Source organism: Vitis vinifera, chromosome 3 (assembly GCF_030704535.1).
Source record: "Vitis vinifera cultivar Pinot Noir 40024 chromosome 3, ASM3070453v1".
Taxonomy (NCBI): domain Eukaryota; kingdom Viridiplantae; phylum Streptophyta; class Magnoliopsida; order Vitales; family Vitaceae; genus Vitis; species Vitis vinifera.
In genome coordinates, this window is record NC_081807.1 from 19,700,950 (window position 1) to 19,725,956 (window position 25,007).

The 25,007-nt window shown below is 29.3% G+C and overlaps 1 protein-coding gene across 1 annotated transcript; it reads left to right on the forward strand.

Annotated features, from left to right (window-relative positions):
- Positions 1 to 23,592, forward strand: LOC104878927 (diacylglycerol kinase 6-like). Its single transcript, XM_059736061.1, has 10 exons — positions 1 to 285; positions 361 to 501; positions 3,080 to 3,165; positions 4,683 to 4,755; positions 12,894 to 12,942; positions 16,461 to 16,533; positions 19,696 to 19,770; positions 21,291 to 21,357; positions 21,492 to 21,608; positions 23,232 to 23,592. The coding sequence occupies exons 2-10, from the start codon at positions 379 to 381 to the stop codon at positions 23,409 to 23,411; spliced, it is 843 nt and encodes a 280-aa protein (XP_059592044.1). The 5' UTR covers positions 1 to 285; positions 361 to 378; the 3' UTR covers positions 23,412 to 23,592.
- Positions 23,593 to 25,007: the final 1,415 nt, after the last annotated feature.

Consider the following 25,007-nt stretch of genomic DNA (forward strand, 5'->3'; position numbering starts at 1 on the left):
CCTTTGGGATAGACTTGTGACGGCGTTGGTGTTGGTCAACCTTGAAGATGATGCTATATTGGGAAATGAGCTTTTGTTATCATGGCGTGGCACCTTATATAATGAAGAATGGGTTTGGTTTTAAAACATAACCTTTTTATATTATGATAAAAGATTCATTTAATGAGATAGTTTGCTTTTCATCATCAGGTGATAGATGTATCAAAGCTTCTTCTTCATGATGTATTCAACAAAGTCCATCAATATATTCTATCATCATGGGAATCAAGATTTAGGACGATAATAGTAAGTTGAGTTGCAATCACTTTCTATATATTCTATTTATTATATCATATCTTACCATATACATATATTCACCAGGTTCAGAGTGGGGATGCAATGGCTAATCAACTCATGCAAGTAATCATGCACGTAGTCAGAAGTCACGAGCTTCATTCAAACCCACCAATTCTCTTATTACCTTTGGGATCAAAAGCTAATATTTCGTTTTCACTTGGATGGGTAAGTTAAAATCTGCATCATTTATTTCATAGTCATTTACGAAACTTCTATCTCTAACACCCGGTGTAATTCTCATACACCTTTTTGAGTTTAGTTCTCTTTTATTTTTTTCCTCTTCCATATGAAGAGCCAATTAAATTTTAATTTGTTAAGTAAAAAGAACTTGACCACTTGCAGTAAAACATGGTAGTTACTTTATGTAAAATAAATTAAAAATTTTTTAAAACCTGTTTTAGTTGTTGTTTAAATGAAACTCTATTGTTAATTGATTATGTTAAAATTGAATTTCTTAAAGGCGAAATCTTTTCTATTAGTTATTTAATATAATAAAATTAGAATTCCAAATAAATGATACTTAATTTAATAAAAGAACTATTTTTGCATTAAAGAATTAATGAAAAAAAATAAAAAGCATCATTATATTTCTTTAAATATTTTTGATAAAAAAATAAAATGATGATGAAATATATTATTTTTATTTACTATAAGCTATTTATTGTATATAATATCTTTTTTCTGTTTTGTTATAATTTTTACTCCATAATTTATTTTTATTGATTTTCTTCTTATATATTACTTTAAAAATATAGTAATAAAAAATTTGAAACAAAGGAAAATAGTGAATAGAAATTCTTTTAAAAAATTGAAAAAATAAATTTAAATTATTAACAAATTACTTTCTCAAACTTTCTATATTTTTTTAGGAAAATGTTTTAAAAAATTTCATAGTATTTCCTTTTTTATTTTTTTCTATCTGGTTTTCCTTGGACTAAAAATGATTTTTCTTAACTTTCTTTTTCTTTTTCTAATATTTTTTGAGAACCTAACACAATCTCAATAGTTGTTATTAAAATAAAACAAAAAATATTATGATGACACAAATTAAATAATTCATCATTTTTAATTATTTAATATTTTATGAGATACTTTAAAGGTAGAGTTAATTATACTTAATTATAAATCTATAAATAATTCAAGTATTATTTATAATTAAATTAATTAAGATGAAAAACAAAGTAACAAACATTGTGGATTTATAAGAAGAATATTGAATCTTATTTTAAATTAAAATTTGACTTTTTTTAGATAAATTTTTTATTATATAAATTAAAAATAAAATTACAAATAAAAACTGTTTAATTAATTTTATTCTTATAATTAAAATTTTGAGGTTAAGACAAAGTAGTGAATGAATGGTTGATATCTTTTTTCTTTTTTATTACTTTCGACGTAAATGATAGTTAAAAAATAATCCTTAAAATTATGTAGAATATAAAATGACAATTTTTTTTTTTATATATTTTAATCACATCATGCAAAATTTTATTATTAAATAAAGATTTAATTACTTCATTCAAACAATATATTTTAAAATTTTTAGAGATAACATGATAAATGTAAGTAATTTTAAATTTGTACAATTTCATTATCAAACAATCAAATTACATTCAACGCTTAAACATAAGATAATAACAAATACTTTTCATTTTCATTAATTCAACACTATAATTTCAACATCAACGGTGTTTTGTACCTAATTTTCAGTTTTATCTATACTACCTAAATGAAAGGAAGGTAAATTTCTTAGAAAAAACTTAGGAAAGTATGGTCTAAAGATCCCATACTTTTAAGCATATTTTGTTCCTTCCTCCATTTTCCTTCCAATAAATTAGAACTGATTGAGTTTTAAGCATATTATTCATACTGCATTCCTAAAAATTTGATACTTGCAATTTTATTCTATAATTTTAATTTATTTTATTGATCCATCCAACAAATGATGATAATATTGTAGCTAAAGACATTACAAAATCCCATAAATTCAATCTTTTCAAACAAAGAGAATGCTAAGCGACTAGAGATTGATTCCAGTTCTTACATTAGAAACCTCAAAATTGTTCTTTACATGCTTTAAATACATTGTAGTTTCTATTAATAGTATTCTTGCAAAAAACAATTAAGCCTTAAAATATTTCATGCTTCATTAAATAGATTTTTTTTTCCTGAAAAAAAGGCTTCCAATATTTGAGGTCTTTCAATCCATCCACAAGATGACTTGACCAATATTTAATGAAATTTGTAATATGAAGGTGTTGGTGCAATAACCTAAAGATAAAAATAATTACATGCATATATATAAGGTCTTAAAACGGTTTGATGCCACCAATATTACTTATATATGCATGCATGTGAGAACAAGTTTAATATAACATAGAGAATTTATTGAGGAAAAAGAAAACAAAGATGTCTCTTGACCCTTGAAACATCTCATATTTGTTGGCTTTTAATATCTATACTTGAACTCTAAACCTTATTCCACTATTTATCCTTCACATTTTACATTTCTACGTACTTGGCATGATATTTATGATTAAATTCACAAACTTTTCCTTCTCATATCCTAGAATATGTATCGAGATATTCTATCAAAAATTGTTTGCTTCACCCATTGAGCCATCTTCACACTGAAGAAGGCTAAATAAAACATTTATCCAAGGGGTGGAAAGGAATATTGATTACATAATGCAATGATGAAGTAGAAATCACATGTATGTGACAATTACTTGTGAGCTTGCAGGAGAATCAACCACCAAGAACATTACCTAAGCATGTGCTTGAATTTCTTTTTGGCTTGAGGAGGAAACCAAAAAAGGATATAGACAGGTAATGAAGTTTGCATTTAAAAGGCACCTAATAGAACACTGGTTGAAGATTATAGTTATGATTATTAAAAAAAATTTCATCCCTAAGGTTTTTATTTCATTTCCTTACATTATTTCTTTGGTATATAAAGACTCTTTTTTCTTGATCAATTGCAAAAAGACTCAAATTTTATTATAGGGTAGTACATCTTCATTCCAGTATAAATTTTGTTAAAATTTTATCACAAGGTCTCATGGTTCTAAAAGAAGCTTCCATTTATTGTTTTCATGGGTTTTTTAGTGGCATTTTCCAATTTATTTTTTCTCCTCTTTCTTGTAAGGTAATCTTCCATTTACCATAATGGTTATATTTTGAACCTTGATAGCACATAATTTGATCAATACATGATACCTAGCATATATGAAACCAAATTGTAGGACATGTATTGTTATTTAAATAGACAAAGAATATAGATTTATAATAATGTTAGCACATGTTAACATCTATAGATTTTAGATCTTATAAAATTAACAAGTTGTCCCTCTAAACTATTAAGCCGAAATTGTTGATTGAAGTTGACCTTGCACACTTGATGCTCCTATTGGAACCTAGGATCCAATGTCCTTGGATGAAGTGATCATACCCTCTCAACCATCCAACTATGATCCTCATTCTATGGAGTCATCTAAAAATATTTTCCAATCAAGGAATATTGAAATGGTTGATAAGGTATGAAAGTTTCCTTATCTTTGAAAGTAGATTTGAGGTTACTAGCTTTGTTGACACTTTTATACCCAAATGCTAAACATTTAATAAATCTAAAAGGATCTCATAGGCTTTTAACTAAGTATGATTTTTTAACTATTGTTGAGCAAGCCTTCATTAAAATATTATAGGTGGCTAAAAAATAGCATGTTCCGTATCGTCTTTTATAGTTATCAAAAACTCCTAATTTTACATCATCCCAACTTTAAAACTAAATTGAAACGCAATCACACACCATCTCTCTCACTCCTTGGATCAAAGATACATAAGTTTAGAGACATAATAGAAATCTTCAATAAATTCAAATACTTATTGAAAGTCAAGGAATTTAGGAACCATTTTTTCTACAAAAAAATCTTTTAAAATGAATAGAAAACAAGGCCTACATATGTAGCACTTAGGTGACATGGCTTTATTTAAAGTTTTTATATGTTTCTATTTTAGATCCTATCCATTTTGTCATTATTTAACATTAGGCAGTTGTGTGTTATGAATTTGATTATAAAAGGCTTCTTATATCCTATTCACAAATTATTTATTACTACATTCCTTAATTAATTTCAATTGTTATGATAGTTAGTAATGTTCTATTTCCAAGTTGAAATGAAAATTGATTTTGGTTGTCCTTTGAGGGCTTTGACTATTTTTGCACCATTTGTTTTTTATACCCAATGGCTTTTGGCCACTCTTGCTTTGTTTGTTGAAACCTCTCAACCTTCCTTAACATTAATATAATCTCATTTTAGTTTTACTTTTTCTTACATGTGTTCCAGTTGGGGGGTTGTAATGAAAATGAAATCTATTCCGGAAGGTTTTCCTACTCTTGAAGAAAACTTGCAACCTATGGTAATGTTTATCGAAATGCATTTTTCTTTAATTTACACAACCATATCTCCTTTTGATTCTAAAAAATATCAATGCACTCATTAGTCCACTAATTAAGCTTGAGGATCTTTATTCTTTGTTTTTAGTTGGCTTTGTAGTTTTTCATATATAGACTTGTTAATTATCACATGCTTAACATAGGATTTTAACTCTACTTAAAATTCTTTCAAATCATACCCATACTATCTATTACCTAATTAAGAAAAGGTATCAAAGTATGTTTTGAAGTAAGAGTTATATATTGCTCTAAGTTTTGGTGGTAGTACTCGATTGCTAGAAGAAATTTAATCATTTAAAAAAAATATTTTATAAATTATGCACATTATTACAGTATGTCTAAGTGTTAAACTAGATCAAAGAAATAAAAATTGCATTCTTATAAGTATGTTAGAAACACAAAGATAGGCTAGGTTGATTAACAAATCAACAATAGGACAATACAAATTCAGTTGAAAATAGGAATATATAAAATTGATAATTCGTAGATTGATGAGCAAACGATTGAAGGAAAAGCTTATATTGGAGAATACAAAGTGACACACACCATATGGGAAGTAGGTGCTTGTTAGTGGAACCATCTACTTATGTCATCCTTGCTTAGATAAGTGACTTTGTGGTTGGTGTTGTGGATAATTTTAATGCTAAATAAAATGGGTTTCCTTGTTGTGAAGATACCTAGAGATGTGATGACTAGTTAGTTGATCATGTTAAAACGAATTAAAATGATCTTACTATATGTAGGTAGTTCTTACGTGGTAAAAAAATCTGTAAAACAAGAAGCTATGGTAGTATAGTGGAACCAATTGTCTTCCACTTGGATGGTTAAAATTGTAAGTAATTAAGATAGAAAAAAAATGTGAATTGAGGCGATAATGATCAAGTGATAAGGTAAATAAAATTCATATTTGAAAAATGGCAAAATTGATTGAATTTGAAGATATAAAAGTTGTCCAAATTCAAATTTTATCAATCAAACAAAAAAGCTTCATACTTGGAGTTAACTAGATATCAATCTCTATTATGATTTAGGTCATCATTGTAGGAAATCATGAATCTCTTATTCATTCCCTACCCCAAGTTCAAGTTAGGTGTATGTATTTCTTCCTAAGGATCTAGATACTAGAAATGGAAGCAAAAGATACAATTTTTAACAAAAAGGTCTAGATTAAAAATGCTACACTTTAAAGAACTTTAATATTTGGATATTAACAAATCTAATCCATGCGGTGAAAATGAAGATGAATTCTCTGGAAGTCTCATACACCCAAAATCTTCCACCTAATGGCTTTAACATGATCTTGGCATTTTAACTGATAAGAAGGTATGAAGGATAGAGGTTGTTACTCTTCTTTCTTTGGAGGTGGAAGACAACTCTCTTGAAAACCTTAGGTCCTAAGGGGGTATTTATATGGTTCCTTAATTAGGCTTAAGTGATTTAAGCCCACTAAAGGCTTGGGTTACTTGATCTAGCCCAAAATGGGTTCTAATTAATTAATTAACCTTATGGTGCCACCTAATTAATCAATTAGTCTAATCCCGATACTTTGCTCACTAACCCCTATGCAACCTTGTGTAGTTACCAAAATTCCCTTATGCATAAAAGTGAACTAAAAGTCAATCCAACCCTCATAGATTGTGTCATTAAGGTATATAATCTCAAGCAGGGACCACTAGGACTTATAGGATAGTATTGGCGCCCTTAGAATCCAATTATGAAGTTAATTCAACATCCCATTACAAAGAATCAGCTACACTCCAGTACTTTATGTAAATAACAATGAAACACTAAGTGCTCAAATTTGTGACTTGTTATCCATTGCGTTCAATCTCCTTATGAATAGGTGTTCATAGTCTAACCAAGTAAACACTGTCAACCTTTCAAGGCTTCCTTTACTATCCTTAAGTTATAGATCTTCCTATTGTGTGTTCAATTGACATATCTTAGCTCTCAAAGAGCTTAAATCAAGTTCAACTTAAGGAACTACGACATAATTTACATAGACACACATCTTTAGGATCACCCAAGGGGACACTCTATCTCAATCCCATGAAATATCATATTGTCTTTATTAAGAATACCTATTGCTACTGACTTCCATCAATTGTGACCCAATCCATAGGAAATATATAATCAATTTATGATATCATCCCTACGTTAAAGCCATTATTAACTTTACCACAAACTCAATATTCTCTCAAGGCTGAGAAACAACATGATGAAGCAATTTGGTGAAGTCATGACAACTTAATAGCTTTATATCATGGCTTACCATAGGTCTTGTTCAATGTGTAACCATATACACTAGTGCACTCACCTTGGAAAATCCATTTCAATGGCTAAAACTAACAATCTTTCCAATTAGGAGGTAGTGTACTACAACCTCTAATGGATTACCTAGGCCCATGAACTGGTTGTGAACAAGTCATTTACTTGCAAGGAACCTGTGACTTGGATCTTTCGTACAACTCCTAATGCACCCAAGTTACATACAATGAAAGAGATGTAGGTCATAATACTTACAAGGTATAATGCATCAAATGGAGATAAAAGTGAACTAGAAATTTATTAATAAATAATAAAATTCAAAAGTTTATTACATCATATCATGCTTTTAAGGGTTTTATCCTAACAATTATGATCTACACTTTATCAATCTAGGTTAAAGACATTAAAATCTCATTTAAATTGATATATGATTTAGCTTTAAGTTTATATCAATTCAATGCTCAAATTGGGTCTCTTAGTTGCATGGATCAAGAATACATAATTAGTTTAATTCATCTTCAACCACCCTTCCCATATATCCTATAATGAAACTACTTAATTTCACTAAATCTAACATTAAGTATTCAGTGAATCGAGAAAGATTACATTATATTCCTTATTTTAGGCATATTTTCTTAAAATAATCAATCAAAAAATTTAATCAAGATCACCATCCATTCATAGCTCCAATTAACCAATTCACCATGGATCTTGACTCTAGTTCTTTTCATCTCTATAAAAGTGAAAATTTGCCACTCATTTTTTGGAGATCTAATGGTACAAAATATGTTTGACTCTAAAGAAAATGAATGAAAATTGCTAAGAAAGTAAAATAAAAAGGTATTTCTCCAAATGAAAAATTATACAGCTCTTTCAATTACAAAAATGGCTAAAAAAAATCTTAAATGACAATTCTTAACTCCTACGTATAGTGATTACAATGAACACATGGTACAAAAATAGGTGACTAATTTTTTTAGCCCATCAAGAATTTTCCAATTATGCTAACCCAGTAATGGAATGAGCCTTTCACTTTTAAATATGGAGAATTAACATTGAGTTGAATTCTTCTCACATGGTGGATTTGATACTCATATGAGCATGCAAGGCTCTATGGAGAATTCATCATTATGACATTACTCAACCTTTCTTTGAATGAGTCTAGTGCGAATAGCACATGAGAATGTAGCTGGATTACACCAATTTTGTGGCTGCTCGAATAGGGATTTAAAAGGCTCACATAGGTGTTAAAAAGTAGTGTGAAAATAATACTCAATGATGGCCTTTTATGGAGCTTTGCATAGGCATTCCAACCATTATAAAACCAACCAAAAGCATATAGATTATAAATTTGTTGGCATAATAATCCAAAGATTCACATGGATATTCAAAATTGGTTGTTTCTCGTTCAAATATAGCTACAATTCCCTTATCAAATTAACTATTCATACAAACTTCCAACCATGAAATTTCAACCTTTAAAGTTGCTTAATGCATGAAGTTCCCAACCAAGCTTGGATTCTTCATTTCCTTCCAAAGATCAATCTCTAGCCTTTCTCCAAATTTGTTAAATTCATCACTCCCTATTGTAATTTTTGAATGATACCAAGATAATAGGGGTACATGCTCTTTAGATCCTAAGGCTACTAGATCTACTAGATAGTGAAAGCAAGGAAACATAGATCTAGGTGTTATAAAAATTGTACCTTTGGATTTGGATGTTCCCAGATCCTACTCTAGTTGATGCAATGATCTTAAAAATCTCGTGATCTTCCACTTGATGTCACTATCTTCGATCCTTGGCACATGTGTAAAGTGGCTACACGCCTTAAAGAGAGAGATAAAGGGAGGCTAGGTTTTTAAAAGACTACTAGTCTCGAAGTTAGAGTCTAACCCTAAAACCCAAGGGGTTTATATAAACTCTTCTATGGGCTTAAGTAACTTTGACCTAACTTAAGCTTGGGTCACTTAATCTAACTCACTACGTCTTAATTAATTAATTAGCCCTAATGGGCTTTAGTTAAGTAATTAGCCCAATCCAGAAAAACCTAAAAACATTAATCATAAATTCATGTGCAACCTTTCTCTTTTACCAAAACTCTCTTATGTATACAAATTATTAACTCTCCATAAAACATCAAAACTTTGGGCCAACAAAGACTATAAGCTCGAGTAGGGACCATTAGGACCCATATGAAAATACTATCCCTCTCAAAATCAAATTTCAAAATTGACTCGACATTTCACTAAAGAAAGTAAACTGCACTCCAATATCGTATGATATTACATCGAGATAAAAATTGATTAATCCAATTTAATCAATTTCTTAAGTTCATGAACTACTATCCACTAGACGTAGACTCCACATGAACTGATGTTTATAAGTTAATAAGGTGAAAGTTATCAACCTCTCAAGATTACCTCTATCATTATTAAGTCTCAAATATTTTTATTATGTGATCAACTGACAAACTCTAACTCACAAAGAGCATATATTAAATTCCACTAATGATTTACTATGACCACATATTTCATGATTACAAATCCTTAAGATCATCTAAGTGGACATATTTTCTTAGACTTATTAGATATCATGGTACATATCTTGAGAATACCTATTGTCACCTGCCTTATCTTGGAAACCCCAAATTTATCTATTCCCGGTTCAACCTTGGTTCGTCCCAGGGAGGGGCTAGCTAAACTTTCCCAATGATGGCGCCAATTTTTGGTTTTTTCATGAGGCAAGTTGCCACGGTTCTGAACTCCCGATAAATTGGTGTCCATGGTCTAAAAAGGTAAACCCATTAAGATTACCTTTCCAATCCTTAAGTTACAAATCTTCCTATTATGTGATCAAATAACTCCAATGAGCATATGTCAGATTCCACTAAAGGAATTACCATGACCATATATAGATTTCATGATCACATATTCTTAAGATCACCTAAGGGGACACACTGTCTCAATCCTATGAGATATCATGGTGCCTCTATTGAGAATACTTGTTGTTAACAACCTTCATCAATAGTGACCCAATCTATAGGGATATATGACCACTTTAGAGTCTCACCCATAGGTGAAAGCCTCCTATTGATTTTAGCACAAGCTCAATATCCTCTCAAAGTTGAAAATCCATACAATCTAGTACTTGGTGAATCATTAAAACTCGATAACCTTACATCATGATTCACCCTAGGTCTTATCCAATGTGTAACCATAAACACTAGTACATTCACCATGAGAAACCCATCCAAACGACCAAGACAAGTCATCATTCCAATAAGGAGGTAATGTACTATAGTCTCTACAAGATTGCCCAAATCCATGAATCAACTGTGAACTACTTATCATCTTACAAGGAACCTATGACTTTTATCTTATGTGCAACTCCTAATGCACCAAGTCATGTATAATGCAAATTATATAGGTTTAAATGATCAAATCAATGTCAATGCATAAAAAAGATAGTTAGAGGAAACTGAAGTCTAACTTTGTTATATCATGTCTTGTTTTTAAGGACTTAATCCCAAACTAACCCAAAAAAAAGATTGAGCACTATAGAAAGAATATGTTCCACAATCACATCACCTCTCTATACTATCTCATAAAATAGGTGGTACTTTCTCTCTATGCATTTTATTTTTTAGTGGTATTTTGGTTCTTTAAATTGTGTCACTACCCCACTATTATCACATAATAGGATCTTAGATGATACAATCAAGAGAATTAGCCCTAATCCCATAATGAAAATCCTAAGCCAAATGATATCCTTTATTGCTTTAGAAGTAGCAACAAATATCACTTAGAGTGTAAACACATATCTAAAGGTAGACCTATGAGAGTCCTCATTAAACTGAAAGTCTAATTCCCGATACCCAAGGAATACCAACTCAACGCATGACTCATAAACATATAATCCCTCATTCTCATAAGATACTTGAGTATATGCTTGACATATGCCCAAAAGTCTGATCCTCGATTAGACTAATATCAACTTGCCATTCCTACAACAAAGCAAATATTCGATCTAGCACATAGCAACACATACATAAGCCTACACATTGTAGAAACATAGGGTACTAGCTTAATGCAATTTATCTCTTCATATGTCAAAGGTGCTAATCCTAAGAAAGACAACTCTAAACTTAAGGGTAGAAACCCTTGGAGTCCTATATCATGCACTTGATCAAATGCTTGTCAATGTAGGTGATATAGCACAATTTTCCCATTCTTATAGTCCAAAAAGACTTCAAACCCAAGAATATATTGTGCCATCTTCTAAATTTTCATCTAGATATGAGTAGAGAACCAAATCTTAACTGATGACAATATCCTTATATCATACCAATGAGTAGATTGTCATCTACCTGCAAGATCTTAAAGCACCATCATGCTTTCTTTCACCTTCTTGTACACACAAGGCCTTTTGCTATGAAAATATTTGGTTACATCATAGTGATGCTAACATCAAGATAATCATTCAAGAATGCTATCTTGATATTCAATTATTGTATCTCATAGTTGAGATACACTGCAATGGATGGCAAACACTCTAATGAATTTTAGTATAACTACTGGTAAAAAGGTTTGTTATAGTTGAAAGAATGTTATCAAACTATGACTTTAGCTACAACCTAGCCACATAAAACTCAGTCTTTCCATCTACTTTCATATGGGTTTTACCTCTTCCAATGCTTCTATAGGAACCTAAACTATGTTAGAACACAAATATTTTAACCATCCCTTCATAGCTCCTTGCCATAAGTGAGCACTAATGCAACTCACTACTTCATCATAACCTGTGGGATACAAAACTCCTACTATGATGAGGCACTTGTGTACTAGAAATACTGAGAATGGAATGTGCTTATACCTTTATTTCCATAGTATTCTATGCAATGTAGGACTACCTTTAGATCCATAGTATTCTATGCAATGTGGACTATCTTTTAGTGTTTTCCAGTCTATATCTTTCTTTGCCATATTCCTTATCATATTGGAGCACATGTTTCAACTCTAATCAAACACTTTGTCTCAATCCCATGAGATATCATGATGCCTTTATTAAGAACATGTACCTATTGCTACCAATTTCCATTAACAGTGACCCAATCCATAGGGAATATATGATTAGCTTATGATTTCATTCATAGGTCAAAGTCATTGTTAACTTTACCACAAACTCAGTGTTTTCTCAAGGTTGAGAGACAACACAATGAAGCAACTTGGTGAAGTCATAACTACTTGATAGCCTTAAGTCATGACTTATTATAAGTCCTATCCAATGTGTAACCATACACACTAGTGCACTCACCCTGGGAGACCCATCCTAATGGTCAAGGACTAGTCGTCCCTCCAATTAGGAGGTAGTGCACTACAACCTCTAATGGGTTGCCTAAGCCCACAAACCACTATAACTAAGTCATCTACTTGCAAGGAATCATGATTTGGATCTTCCTTACAACTCCTAATGCACCCAAGTCACATATAATGCAAGAGATGCAAGGTAGAATGCTTATAAGGTATAATACATAGAATGAGGATAGATAAAAGTGAATTATAAATTTATTAATAAATATTAAAATACAAAAGTTTATTACATCATGTCATACTTTTAAAGGCTCTATCCTAACATTTACTAACATGATAGTTAATTAATTTTGTTAAACCAAACTCTTGAAACATCAATGAGAATTGATTCCCTAACTTAATATCAAATCAGGAAAAACTATCCTTTAGCATATTAATCATTATATGCATTAATACTTCAATTGGATGAAATTTTATTTAATTTTTTGTAGTATTGATACTTCTTGTAACAATATTTTTTTAGGAAGCTGACAAAGAATTTCATGTAATATTTTGGAACTACTTTATTATCGGTAAGAACTTTATCTTACTCTTTTTCCCTTCTTTTATAGGTAATATATTTATTCTCTATTAAGATTCATTATTATATAGATGCATTTATGAAACATTGATTTGCATTCCAAAAATTTAACTATTATCTTGTTTTCTATATATGTTTCATGAGACTAAGGACAAAAGTTTCCTACTATCTTTCTTATGTTGATTCATTCCACTTTTTATTTTTTAAATTGCCTATTAATTATGTAGCTATTTAGTTATATTTATATTTAATTATATACAAGGCTTACATATGAAAAGCTGTAGAAGATAACTTTTGGAAGGTAACATAACATATTGTTGTTTTATCTTTTCAAATTTGATAAAAAAAAAAATGCATCATTTTAGTTAACTTGATTTTTCTTAGTGAACTAAAAATAGAAAAATAAATCATATTAGTTGGTAATAGTGAGCATAATGTTATGCCATGGGAGATAGATTTAAAAAAATATCTAAAGGAACAAGTGATGAATAATGGGTTATCATATGTTAAGGTCAAAAAATAATTTTGAATGTTTAGTCAATTTCAACATTGTTTTTCAATAATTATTACAACATTTTTTATAAAGATTTGAGCTATTTTAAAACCTTAAAACTTATTTATCCATAATAAAAAAAATTAAAAAGATTATAACATTTGTCCATTTTATTAAACTATATCCAATACCAATTGATTTATGCATTAGTACAATTATTGGTAATGTTATATTCAACCATCCATGTAGAATCTTCATCAATGTGTGAGATAATTCAATATTTAATGATGACTACAAGGAATGAAATTGTGGAGTCCTTCCTCCCTCATTTTTTGTATTTCATTCTCTTGATTCTTAGATAACATATTATGGACTTCCCCATGAGCTTGGCCATTAGACTTTTAGTTTGAGAAACATTATGGAGGACTTCTCTTGAAATACAAAACTTGATCTATGAAAAAACATTAATTTTTCTTTGTTTTTTAAACCCATCAAATCTATTAGCTTAAAAATCTTGTGTGCTCATAAGGACCAACTATTAAGGTGAAACTTCATTAAGGAAAGATTCATAAAAAAGACTGGGCATGAAATTGATCTTTGACACACATGGTTCAAAAGAGTAAGGATTTGTCAAATTATAAATTAGTGATTCTTGTGACCTATATGCCTTTGAGTTTGATGCAACTAGCATATAATTATGTTCTTATACTTCTAGTTCTCTAACATCCTTCATGGATGCAACTTTCATTTCTCAACTAAAATAAGCCCTATGCTCATCTTAAATACCAAACCTAAGACTTTGCATATTAATTATCAAATTAGATATTAGCAAATCAACCTTTTTTATGGAAAGCATTCATTAAATCCAATAGGTATTAAATACATTGTCTTAGCAGAGTCATAGAGTTACTTTTTCCTTTTTGAGATCATGAGAATTGTGCATCTTAAAGTAGGGATAATTATTTACCTCATCATGGATGCATTCCTCTATTTTTTTTCCCTTAAGAGATCCTCCTCCTCTTGATATCAAGGATTTTAACCACTTATATTTAATCTCACATTTGACATTGAAGTCAAGAAGAATAGAACAAGTATCAAGAAAGAATGTATATTATCTTCAATAGTCACCATCCCCACCTTAAAGGTCGTAAAGTCAGTATTTATATCTACTTCTCAAATCTACAAACATCAATAAAATATCTAAAATATTGAACAATAAACAAGTACAATTCTCTAAAACAAAATAAAAAAATAAACTATTGCTATAAAAAATTTTAATACATCATCATTGTGGTAACAAAATTTCGATGAATCATATCATCTTTCAAGTGCTTGTTTTAAAATGTGTACTATGTACTGAACATGGTTTCAAAATTTCTAGTGTTGGTATAAAAAATTGGCAACTTCAAAAGTACCATTCTTCATGAATTTCTCAAGTTTCTCATACCTCAAACACACCCTAATAATCACAAATTACTCCTTAAAACACCATTTTCATGGAATCAAGCTCAAAAAGAAAAATTGCATACTTATATCAATGTTTTGGATGAGGCGTCAAACTAGTATTACAATTTCGATAATTAGGTGAAGTAATTTGTTCCAAATATTGTTCAATGAGTATGTTGTTGAAGTGGGTATTGAATCTTTGATACCAAGTCTTACTTGCATCAAATTTGAATCAAAGTGTTGTCAATTGTAATTGCTAAATAATACCAAGACTTGATATCTCTAAGGCCTCTATTGAAATTTTGATGAGTCATCTCATGTATCAATTTTGTTTCAATATAAACCATTGGGCTTCGAAATTCTTTTGTTAACAATCCTTCCCTTCACAATTTTCAACATCAAAATACACCTTAAGGTATTGATTTGGATTTAGCATTTCAACTATGCCCTTTTCCTTGCCTTTTTCATATTTTCTTATGGATCCAAGCTTCTCCACCTTGCTTTCATCATTCTCATAACTCTAAATTGTCTTTGATACTTCCCACCAAGACTTAATCCTTTTTTTTATTTTGCATTCTACACTAGATAAACATATTAGTACTTAAATTGGAACATAGCATACGTTTATGCTAAAACAAAATGATTATCACTTAAGGTATATAAAAATTCATTTTTAGCATATATAAACATTTATTTGAGTGATAATCAATATGTTTTCTCTAATATACCAAATAGTCATCCAAGTGTTTAATTTGAGTTCTCATCATTGTTCCAGAGAAACTCTATTTTTTTCTTAGAAATGTTGTGAATTATGTGGATCATAGAGAGTAAATTTTCAAAAATGTGAGTTCCTAAAGTACTTGAGTTTAGGTTCAATTTAACTAGCATATATTTGTATTCTTGTGTTCAAACGTCTCACATAGATTATCGCTTTTTAAACATCATTCCCCATCCTTTAGGGCTTACTTGAATTAGTAAAATTTTATATTTCATTGCCATAAACTTTTATTTAATAAATTATATTTTTGTTACTCAATCCTATAATTGAGAAACTATAAACTTTGGTTGATCCTAATAGTTCCTCATCTAGGATTCATTTAGTAAATAATATGGTAGGACTATTCATTTTTCTCTAAGTTTTTCAAGGCTACTATGCATACTTTCATATCACATTTGACAATTTTATGGCCTAGTTTGTTGATTCCTTTGGATCGTTTTTTAATTCTACTTCAAACTAATTGTTCTATCAATGAAATATTTAGTGGATTTTTGTTTCCGTAAATTGATCGATATCATGTCTCATTATATTCACCTCATTTTATCATATAGACTTGCCTTCATATTTTTAGAAAACCATTATTTGATATTTTAGAAGTAAACATTCAATTACTCATTTATTGCACTTAACATTGTATGTAAATAAATTGTATTTTTATACTAATTTCTTTTTTTTTTCCTCTACATTATTGCATTATGAGTTTTAAGATATTCAACCAAAACTGCTAATTAATGAAAATCAAGCCAAATTAACTTGGATTACATTGTTCATTGATTTAACATGTTTATATTAGGATTGGATATTGAAGATTTGTCACAGAAAAAGGATGGATATTGTGGTAGTTGTTCTTTGACGTCTTGGCCAAGGTGATTGTTTGATAATGATATTTTCAACATTTACAAATAATTGTATTTGTCTTTATTTCATACTTCTTATAATACTCTACTTAGTTTAGAGTAACAATTATGTGGCTAGATCGAAGTTTACTTGGTTTTGTTAAGATATGTCTTAGATATATGTTTGTTTTGTAAATTAAAAATGCATTAAATTATGATGTGATATTATCCTTGGAGGTAAGAGTGAGACTTGAGAAAGAGAGAGATTTCATTATATGTATTTCTTTATTTCCTATTCCTTATGATGTTCTAGTTAGTTCAAATTAAGATTTTGAGATATATTTAAACATATGTTTGTTTGATGACCAAAAAGTACTTTAAATTTATGTGTAATCTTCTTCTTAACAAGGGATAGAAGGGAAGGAAAAAGAAAATAATGTGAGAAAAAAAATGGAGTGGGAGAGAGAAATAGAGAGTGATTTTTTATTATTTATGATAATGAAATTCTAAACTAGTCAAAAGACAAAAAAAAAAAAAGGATACTTTTATTTGATATTTGGTGGTTCATGGTTGCTTGTGACAAAAGTCAAAATAAAGATAATAAACCCTTAAATAAGCATTAATTTTTTTTAATGTGTTTTATCTAGGTACCTCTACTTATCTTTGGAATAATCATGTCTTCAAGTATTGGATTATATGAGACTTAAGTTATGCCATCTTGAAGACCATTTCATCTAATTAGAAAACAATAGTATAGGATTTTTCATAGGGTTATTTTAGGTCATTAAGATCAAGCTAGTATCCTTGGAATCAATCCAAATAAAGAAGAAGACATGTTTAACATGAACCCTCCCAACTGATAGGGTGTTAGAATTCACCTTAAGATGGCAAATGAAAAAGTCAACTCTTTTTTGGTAGTTTTTACACTACTTAGAATCCAAATATGTAAGGAAGTAAGGCTTATTATTTGGAAGATAGTCCAATTTAATAGTAATAATTTGATGTTGTAGGAGATGGTCTAAATAGGTCAAACCATATAAATCATTGCATCCTTTATGATTATTATTTTTTTCTTTTTTCTTTTTTAATATAGCGCATAGGGTACAAACTCTTTAGTGATGAGGATGTTCTTTATGGAAATTAATGAACTCATAGAGAAAATATAAAATGAAATTCTAATATACTTCAATTATTATAAGAAAAAATTCATCATGAAAAACTATGTAGAGCACAATGGACATGAGAAGGAAGCTTAATCAGTTATATTGAAGAATCTTCTCAAAAGATCACAGAACCTTGCCTATATAAAACGTTGCATATCTAAGGGCACAAAAATATTTAGGTATACTTACAATTCAAGTCTTGAATCTTAAGTAGTATCTTTCATGAAATCTTACTCTACACCATTATAAGACCAAATATTTTAGCAAATCAAGTTCAATATTTGAATAGTAAAACATCACTAGTCTGAACTCCCCAAAGTTGAATACTTGCATCCACTAGTCATTTATGAAAATAAATCTAGAACATCTCTCTTCACAAGCCTTTAGGCAAATTCATAAGTACCAAGTTTGATGTTGCTACAATGTCTAAGGATTTCATTTTGTTACTCTAAGAATGGATTATGAGATTTTTATTTCTCTTTGAAAAGAATCATTTCCATGTCTTTTGTCTCAAATTGGAAATATAAAGAAGAATTAATAAATAGGGGAATATAACATAATTATCTCTCAAAATTAATATTTGTAGGAAGGGGTTTAATCTAAAATAGAATTCTAGATTTTTGAAGATTATAAAGTTTGCAATCATTTTAGGTTGGCATGAATTAAGAAGCTTTTGTCATCCACTATTAGATTGGTTAACCTAATTTTCTTGCAAGATCGACAATGAAAAATGGTCATTAGTCAAATAGTAAAATCTTTTATTCTATCAATCCAATCAAGAGCTTAATCAATAAGGATGATTTTTTATAATCTTATTTTTATCAATCCTAATTTAGTTTTATTTAATGGAGGTTTTTTTATTAGAAGAAGTTGACCACATAGATGTAAGGTTCAAGTTTGGATCAATTTTGGTGACTAGATATGGCTTTAAGGACAACTTAACGTGGTGGAGATAGAATTTGCCCATGGACAATAATGGTTCCATCCTTCTACATTGAACCAAAGCAAGTCTGGCAATTTATATATCATTCTTTCTTAGCAAGCTTCCCAACCCAGTCATTAAACCAAGACCCTCAAACCATCCTATTTTACTTAGTATAAGGAAGAGGTAAGCTATCTATCAAGATGGACCAAGACCATGTTAAGGACCTTAAGCTTTATTATCGAGTGAGATGGAACTAAAACATATAGTTTATATGTTCTTAGTCACCCTTGAAAGAAATGTAAAATATGAGTTTATCAATTGAGTGACTAAATTCTTCATGATCCTTGTTGTGAATGTATCCTCTTGATGAGGTAACTAGGTGCTTACTCTTCATGGCCTCTTGGAAAAATGTTGATTCATATAACCACTTTTTTGAGAAGTGATGAGGATGATAATTGAAGGAACCCTTGATGGAGTGAGAAGGTGCTAATGAGACCCAACTAGTGAAGGTTAATTAGGAGGATCTAACCTTGGCATGCAAAGTACACAACTAGGATTATGGGATCGCCATATATGCATGTCTATGTTTAATTGTATCCTCATATATAGATATATATATATATATATATATATATATATATATATATATATATATATATATATATATATATATATATACATACACAAGCACATGTTCATGTATGTTGACACTTTACCTTTCACTTTAAATTAATTATATTATTAAAACTCAAGATTGAAGTATTAAAGATCAAATTTACTCTTTTCAATTTACAACTCATGTTCCTGAAACAACTACCCTCTCCACGTGTATCTATTATTGGAAAGTCTTACTTTAACATTTTTAATAACAAAATTTGACTTCACTTTAATGATAGTTTGTTCATAGCTTATGTCAACATAGGAGGTTGAAATCTTGACTTGTGCTTGAATTCATAGTTATCATTGTGCTAGGATATCTTAATTTGAAGGCCATCAAATAAGTTGAGTTTTGGATTGTTTTATGTACTTAAAAGGAATATTTAATTTTACACTAGCATTTTGTTTTGTTATTTATTTAATAATGTGAGGAGCATGAGAATGCAGGAACATTGTTCTACCTATCGGTATTAAAACTAAAGATGAACAAGGAGAGTGGAAGGAAATAAGCATACCACACAGGTAAATATATTATGTTGCTATATTCTAATTTATATTTTTCAATTAAACTTACTTGAACTATAGCTTCCACACTTGGTCACATGAAAGTGTAAATGGATCTAATGGGCTCACATTTCTAAGTGCCTTTGTAGTAGAAGATAATGATCGAATAGCTACCTAAACTCCATAGCACAAGGAGAATGATAATAAGATTAAGATGAATTACTATGTTTAGCCACTTTACCTATAGATGATCTTCATGAACCTTCCAACAATTCCCTAAATTGAGATATCAAATTTGAAAGAGGTTTAGCTTGAGGAGAGGGATGATATGGATAAGAACATGTAATGATTGTAACATTACTAATGCCACACAATTAAGCATGCCTATTTAGTGCATACAATGTAATCAACCACCTATAGACAGTTGAAAGCATTTTGAGTATAATAACAATGTTTTTTATCTCTTAAGTTTCTGCCATAACCTTGAAAAGGGATTAGTAATCTTGTTAAGTATTTTATGAAGAAGAGCACTCTCAAAATTAAAGAGGATATCAACACACAAAAAATAGTGTTGTGCTAATTTTGTACATAGTTATTCCAAGTGTTTTCAAAGGATCATAAGTGAACTTAAAAACATTCCATTGAAATATAATTAAAATGGTGGTAAAATTTGTACATGTTGAGGTCATGCCCATAAGGAAGATTATAAAAAATAAAAATAAAAATAAATCAATTGTTGAAGTTTGGATTCATATATAATCTAGGAAAATCATATAGGAAGTATTTTTGCATGTTTGAGATAAATTCACCATAGTTTGACCACCTTATATTAATGATTGAGGGAAGCACTACAAATTTTGATGATTACGCCTGAGCAAGGTGTAAATTGGTTTTTAATAACATGTCCAACAAGTTGTGGAGTAAGGAGATCAATAACATGTGTAAAGAAGGATTCAAAGAGAAGTAATAGTGTCCATATAATAAGATCTAATATTAATTTTTCAAGGCCATGTATAGTTTGATATTCAAGTTGTTCATATCATCTTTAGATATGATAAATTGAGGAAGAAAAGAAAGCACTCTACTAACATAGCCATCAAGGTCATAACCTTTGAGTGAAAAATCTAAGATTGCCCCAGATGATGAATTTGATTATCTAGCTTGTTTGATAAAAGATATATGATGTTGGTATTTAAAAAAGGATGATGACAAGTAATAGTAGTAAAAATAAAAAAGGACTATTTGTTGAAAGAAAACAAAGAAGTGGAAAGAATAGTTCTAAAAAAAAGTATATTATCTTAGAATGACTTCAATATTATCATAATAAACTAATATTGAATCCCAAAAGCTTAAGTTTTTAGATAATAAACCTCTTAGTTGTGGAATGTAACCCAATCTTTATACCATTATAACTTCCCAGTATTAAGGTAACAAAGGTTTGTTGTATGTCATTTAAAGCTAAGAATTTATTTTTAGGTATTGTCTATATGGGTTGTACTTAATTAATCATCATTGTTACTTCCTTCTCTTATATGTAGCACCAGATCAATCATTTGCGTTAACTTGCCTTGCTTTCCAGATAGACCAAATGTTAAAAAAAAATATGTAAGTTCTTTTTCTTAAATGTACTCTTTTATGTCCAAAAAGAAGACTAATTTTTTAATGGATGCAACAAGCCAACTTTATGATTACATCATTAGAACTTTCACTAAAGAGACAAAGTTTGTTTTGATGCACAGAGAAACTTTAAAGATCCTTTTGTAGATGATGGGCTTCTTGAAGTTATTTGTTTTAAAGATGCATGGCATGGAAATGATTTTCTTCCTTCCAAAGATCGAGGGGAATGTCTTGTGCAGGTTAGTTAGAATGCATCTATATTTGCCTTAAACTTGGAACTAGGTAATGTCTTAAGTTGTTTGAACTCAAGGATTCTTACAAAAGAAACTTAAAAATATGAAGTATTAATCTATATATATTTAGATACTCACATTGGTACATTAAACAAGCAATCAGGTGAAAATTTATTATGGAACCCTTAAGGCTAACCAATAATATTACTATTTGAAAGAAATTTTGTGTTTACTCTTGATATAATGAAACTACCTAGAGGGGGTGAATTGGTAGCCCCTGAATTAATCCTCAAATTTTATTTTTTATTACTTGCTTAGTTTCTTCCTTTAGATTAGTTTTTAAGCAAGAGAAAAAAATCTCATGCACAGATAAATAAAAGTGATTCTAATAGTACACAAGGTATAACATTGAAAACCACCTAGCAACCTACTAGATGTAAAAGCCACAGGTGGTCTTAACTGCAAATAATTCACTAAATATGAGAAAATGGTACATAGTTTTACTTAACCCAATAGACCTACTCCCTAGGGTCTTAGATCAGCAACACCTACACTTAACTTCCCTAATGCAACACTCCTTTATGTTGCTTAGTGAATCCCTTGAAGCCTTTATCAAGGTTGAAGTAATTTGAATTCATACCTTTGTTGAAACCAAGATGTACTTTCAAAAGGGATCTTGAAAGATTTGAGAGTTGAAGGATGAAGCTTTGAGATGACAACTACTCTTTTATGGTTTTTCTTTTTCGCTTAGAATTTTCTTGAAGTCCCATAATTTTCAACAAAACAAATTCTTTTATATTAAAAATACCCTACACTTTCGTTATGAAAAGTTTCCTAATTGTAAAATATTCTAAAAACCCTAGTAACCAATTAGGAGAGTTTTTAATTTTTAAAAATATTGCAAAAATCTTTTTAGAATCAAACTACAATTTAGAAATAAACACAATTTCAAAACTTACCAAAAATAATTTTTTTGAATTAAAAAAGTAGTAAAATTGAATTAGAAAACAGAAAGTAATTTCCATCCTAATTTCTTGTATTAGTCAGTTCAAAAGCTTTAGAACCATATATACATTCTTGCCTCAAATTAGATGAATTTGTACCCTCCCGAACTCAATTCTATAGAAGCATGAAGTCCTTTTAACCATTAAGATCCAAAGAAGTAAGTTGAATCTAATCAATAAGAAATGGAACAAAATTGCCAACTAACTAAAATACACAAACATTGTGTGTTTATATTCTAGATTGCCAACTTCTACACCCATGTTGACAAGTTAACTCATAGGTTTCAATTGAAATATTGCTTAACAAAAATAACTTGAAGCAAACAATTTTTTCTATGGTATATCCATCAGTTATTTATGTGTGGAATAACCCATAGTTTGCAAGGATGCACCATTGATTCAATGATGTTTACAACAATTTTCAATTATAGTAGTGTTTAATGTTACTTGAATATTTGTTATTAATCACATGGTTTCATTATAAACAAATTCATCTCATATGGCAAATATGATCTTATTTTAGTTGAGGGAATTTTCTTCTAATTTTTATTATACCATTACAATGCTCAAGACTATAAATAAGAAAATTCATTAAGATAAGTTCTATTTTTGCTTTCCAATTTAGGTGGAAACAATCTGCTTTAAGCTTTACAATAGTGCAGTCAACAATATCCATATGAGCATTGACGGGAATAGATGGAAACATCCTCTCCCTATTGAGGACGACAATAAGGTGATTGAGATCTATCATTCAGGAAAAACAAAGGTGTTTGTAAATTCCAACTCAAGATGCAAATTCAAATAGCTTGATGAGTGATATTGAGTGTCTTCCAAAGAGTTGAGTGGTGTTCTCAGTCCATGCCAAAACAATCAAGTTGTATTACTTTTATAGTGAGTAAATATTTCATATAATTGCTATCCAGTTGACTAGACTGAAAATATTTGTTTTCATTTCATAAATTTTAATAAAAAGAACTTTATTTTTTTATCCTTAATTATAAATATTTATACTTTATATACAACTCTAAAAAGTGATGGGAGTTTTATAAAATAAAATAAAAAATAAAAGAAAACCAAAAACAAAGAAAAATAAAAATAAAAATAGAAATAAAGATTAGGTAATGTTTGTTTTTTTACTTAATTCTAAATAAAACTTCAAACTAAATAGTAATTAGTACTATTAAGTATTAAATTGTTTTTTTAAAAAAATATTTTATTTTTATTCAGAATTAAGAAGTAAAGAAAACCAGCATGTTCCTTTTAACATTATAAAAAAAATAAAAACAAGCTAAATATTTTAACTTCTTCTATTAAGTAAAACAATTTCAAAAAATAAGTAATAAGTCAACAAAAAGTAGAAAAATAAACTATCTGAAATCTAAAAGTAAGTTGTTTTCAGCAAAAAGGTAAGAAAACAAACAACACCTTAGATTATGTTTCATATTACATTCCTTGTTATATATTTGGTTTAGCTACTAACAAAGCTTCTATAAATTCCAATGTTGTACCAATAATTATAGTTTTGACAATTTTATGTAGAAATTAGGCTTAGAATCTTAACAATTATTTATGAAACTACTAAAAAAATAGCTAAAAGATATAGAGTTTCATTTTCCATTAAAAATACTACCATAGAAATACTATAAAGGCATTTGAACAAATCACAACTCAATAACGGCATTAGAGCATTAGAAATTCTTGGAAAGAGGCATAGCCAATAAAATTGGTTGAGTCGTTAATTGGTCATGTCTCCAATTTGGTTCACTTGTAAATCCATTTTTAGCATTTACCATAAAATCCGAGAACTTGTGAATTGTAATACAACTATTGGTGTACTATATGTAAGTTGGTTAAAATTTGTATAATTGGGAGTAGAAAATTTGTTCTTAATACTATTAACATAAAGCTAAAGGTTTTATTTCTTATCAATCTAACCTAAGGTTTTAAAAAAGGAAACATGTTAAAAGTATACAAAATAAAGGGGTACAATAAAAACAAAGTAAATATTCGTTTGTCATACAAAAATAATAATATTTTCTTTCCTCTTCACTAATTATACTTCATATGTGGCCACCACTTCCAAAGCATAAAGAACCTAAGGCATCACTCAACAAGGAACAAAACAATTCCATGTAGCTAGCACTTGTGAAGTACAAAGAACATGAGATATCACTCAATAAAGAAAAGAACTGTTTTATAACAAACCACAAAGAACTTAAGACATCACTCAACAAAGACTAAAGCTACTTTATATAAATGCCACTTCCAATGCATAAAGGGTTTGAGGCATTACAAAGATATTAGAAAGTGTGTTAAATTCTCTTTTAAGTTATTTTTTTAAGTCTTTGACAAAGAGAAAGTCCTTATTTAGGTGTAATTGGGACTCTGAGATTTGAAAGCC

Bases quoted from the DNA above. Each gene is read 5' to 3' on its own strand.
- LOC104878927 (XM_059736061.1), top strand. From the start codon at position 379: ATGGCTAATCAACTCATGCAAGTAATCATGCACGTAGTCAGAAGTCAC. The intron at 3,166-4,682 runs GTAATGAAGTTT...CATGTGTTCCAG, and splicing joins CCAAAAAAGGATATAGACAG to TTGGGGGGTTGTAATGAAAA. The intron at 16,534-19,695 runs GTGATTGTTTGA...ATGAGAATGCAG, and splicing joins TCTTTGACGTCTTGGCCAAG to GAACATTGTTCTACCTATCG.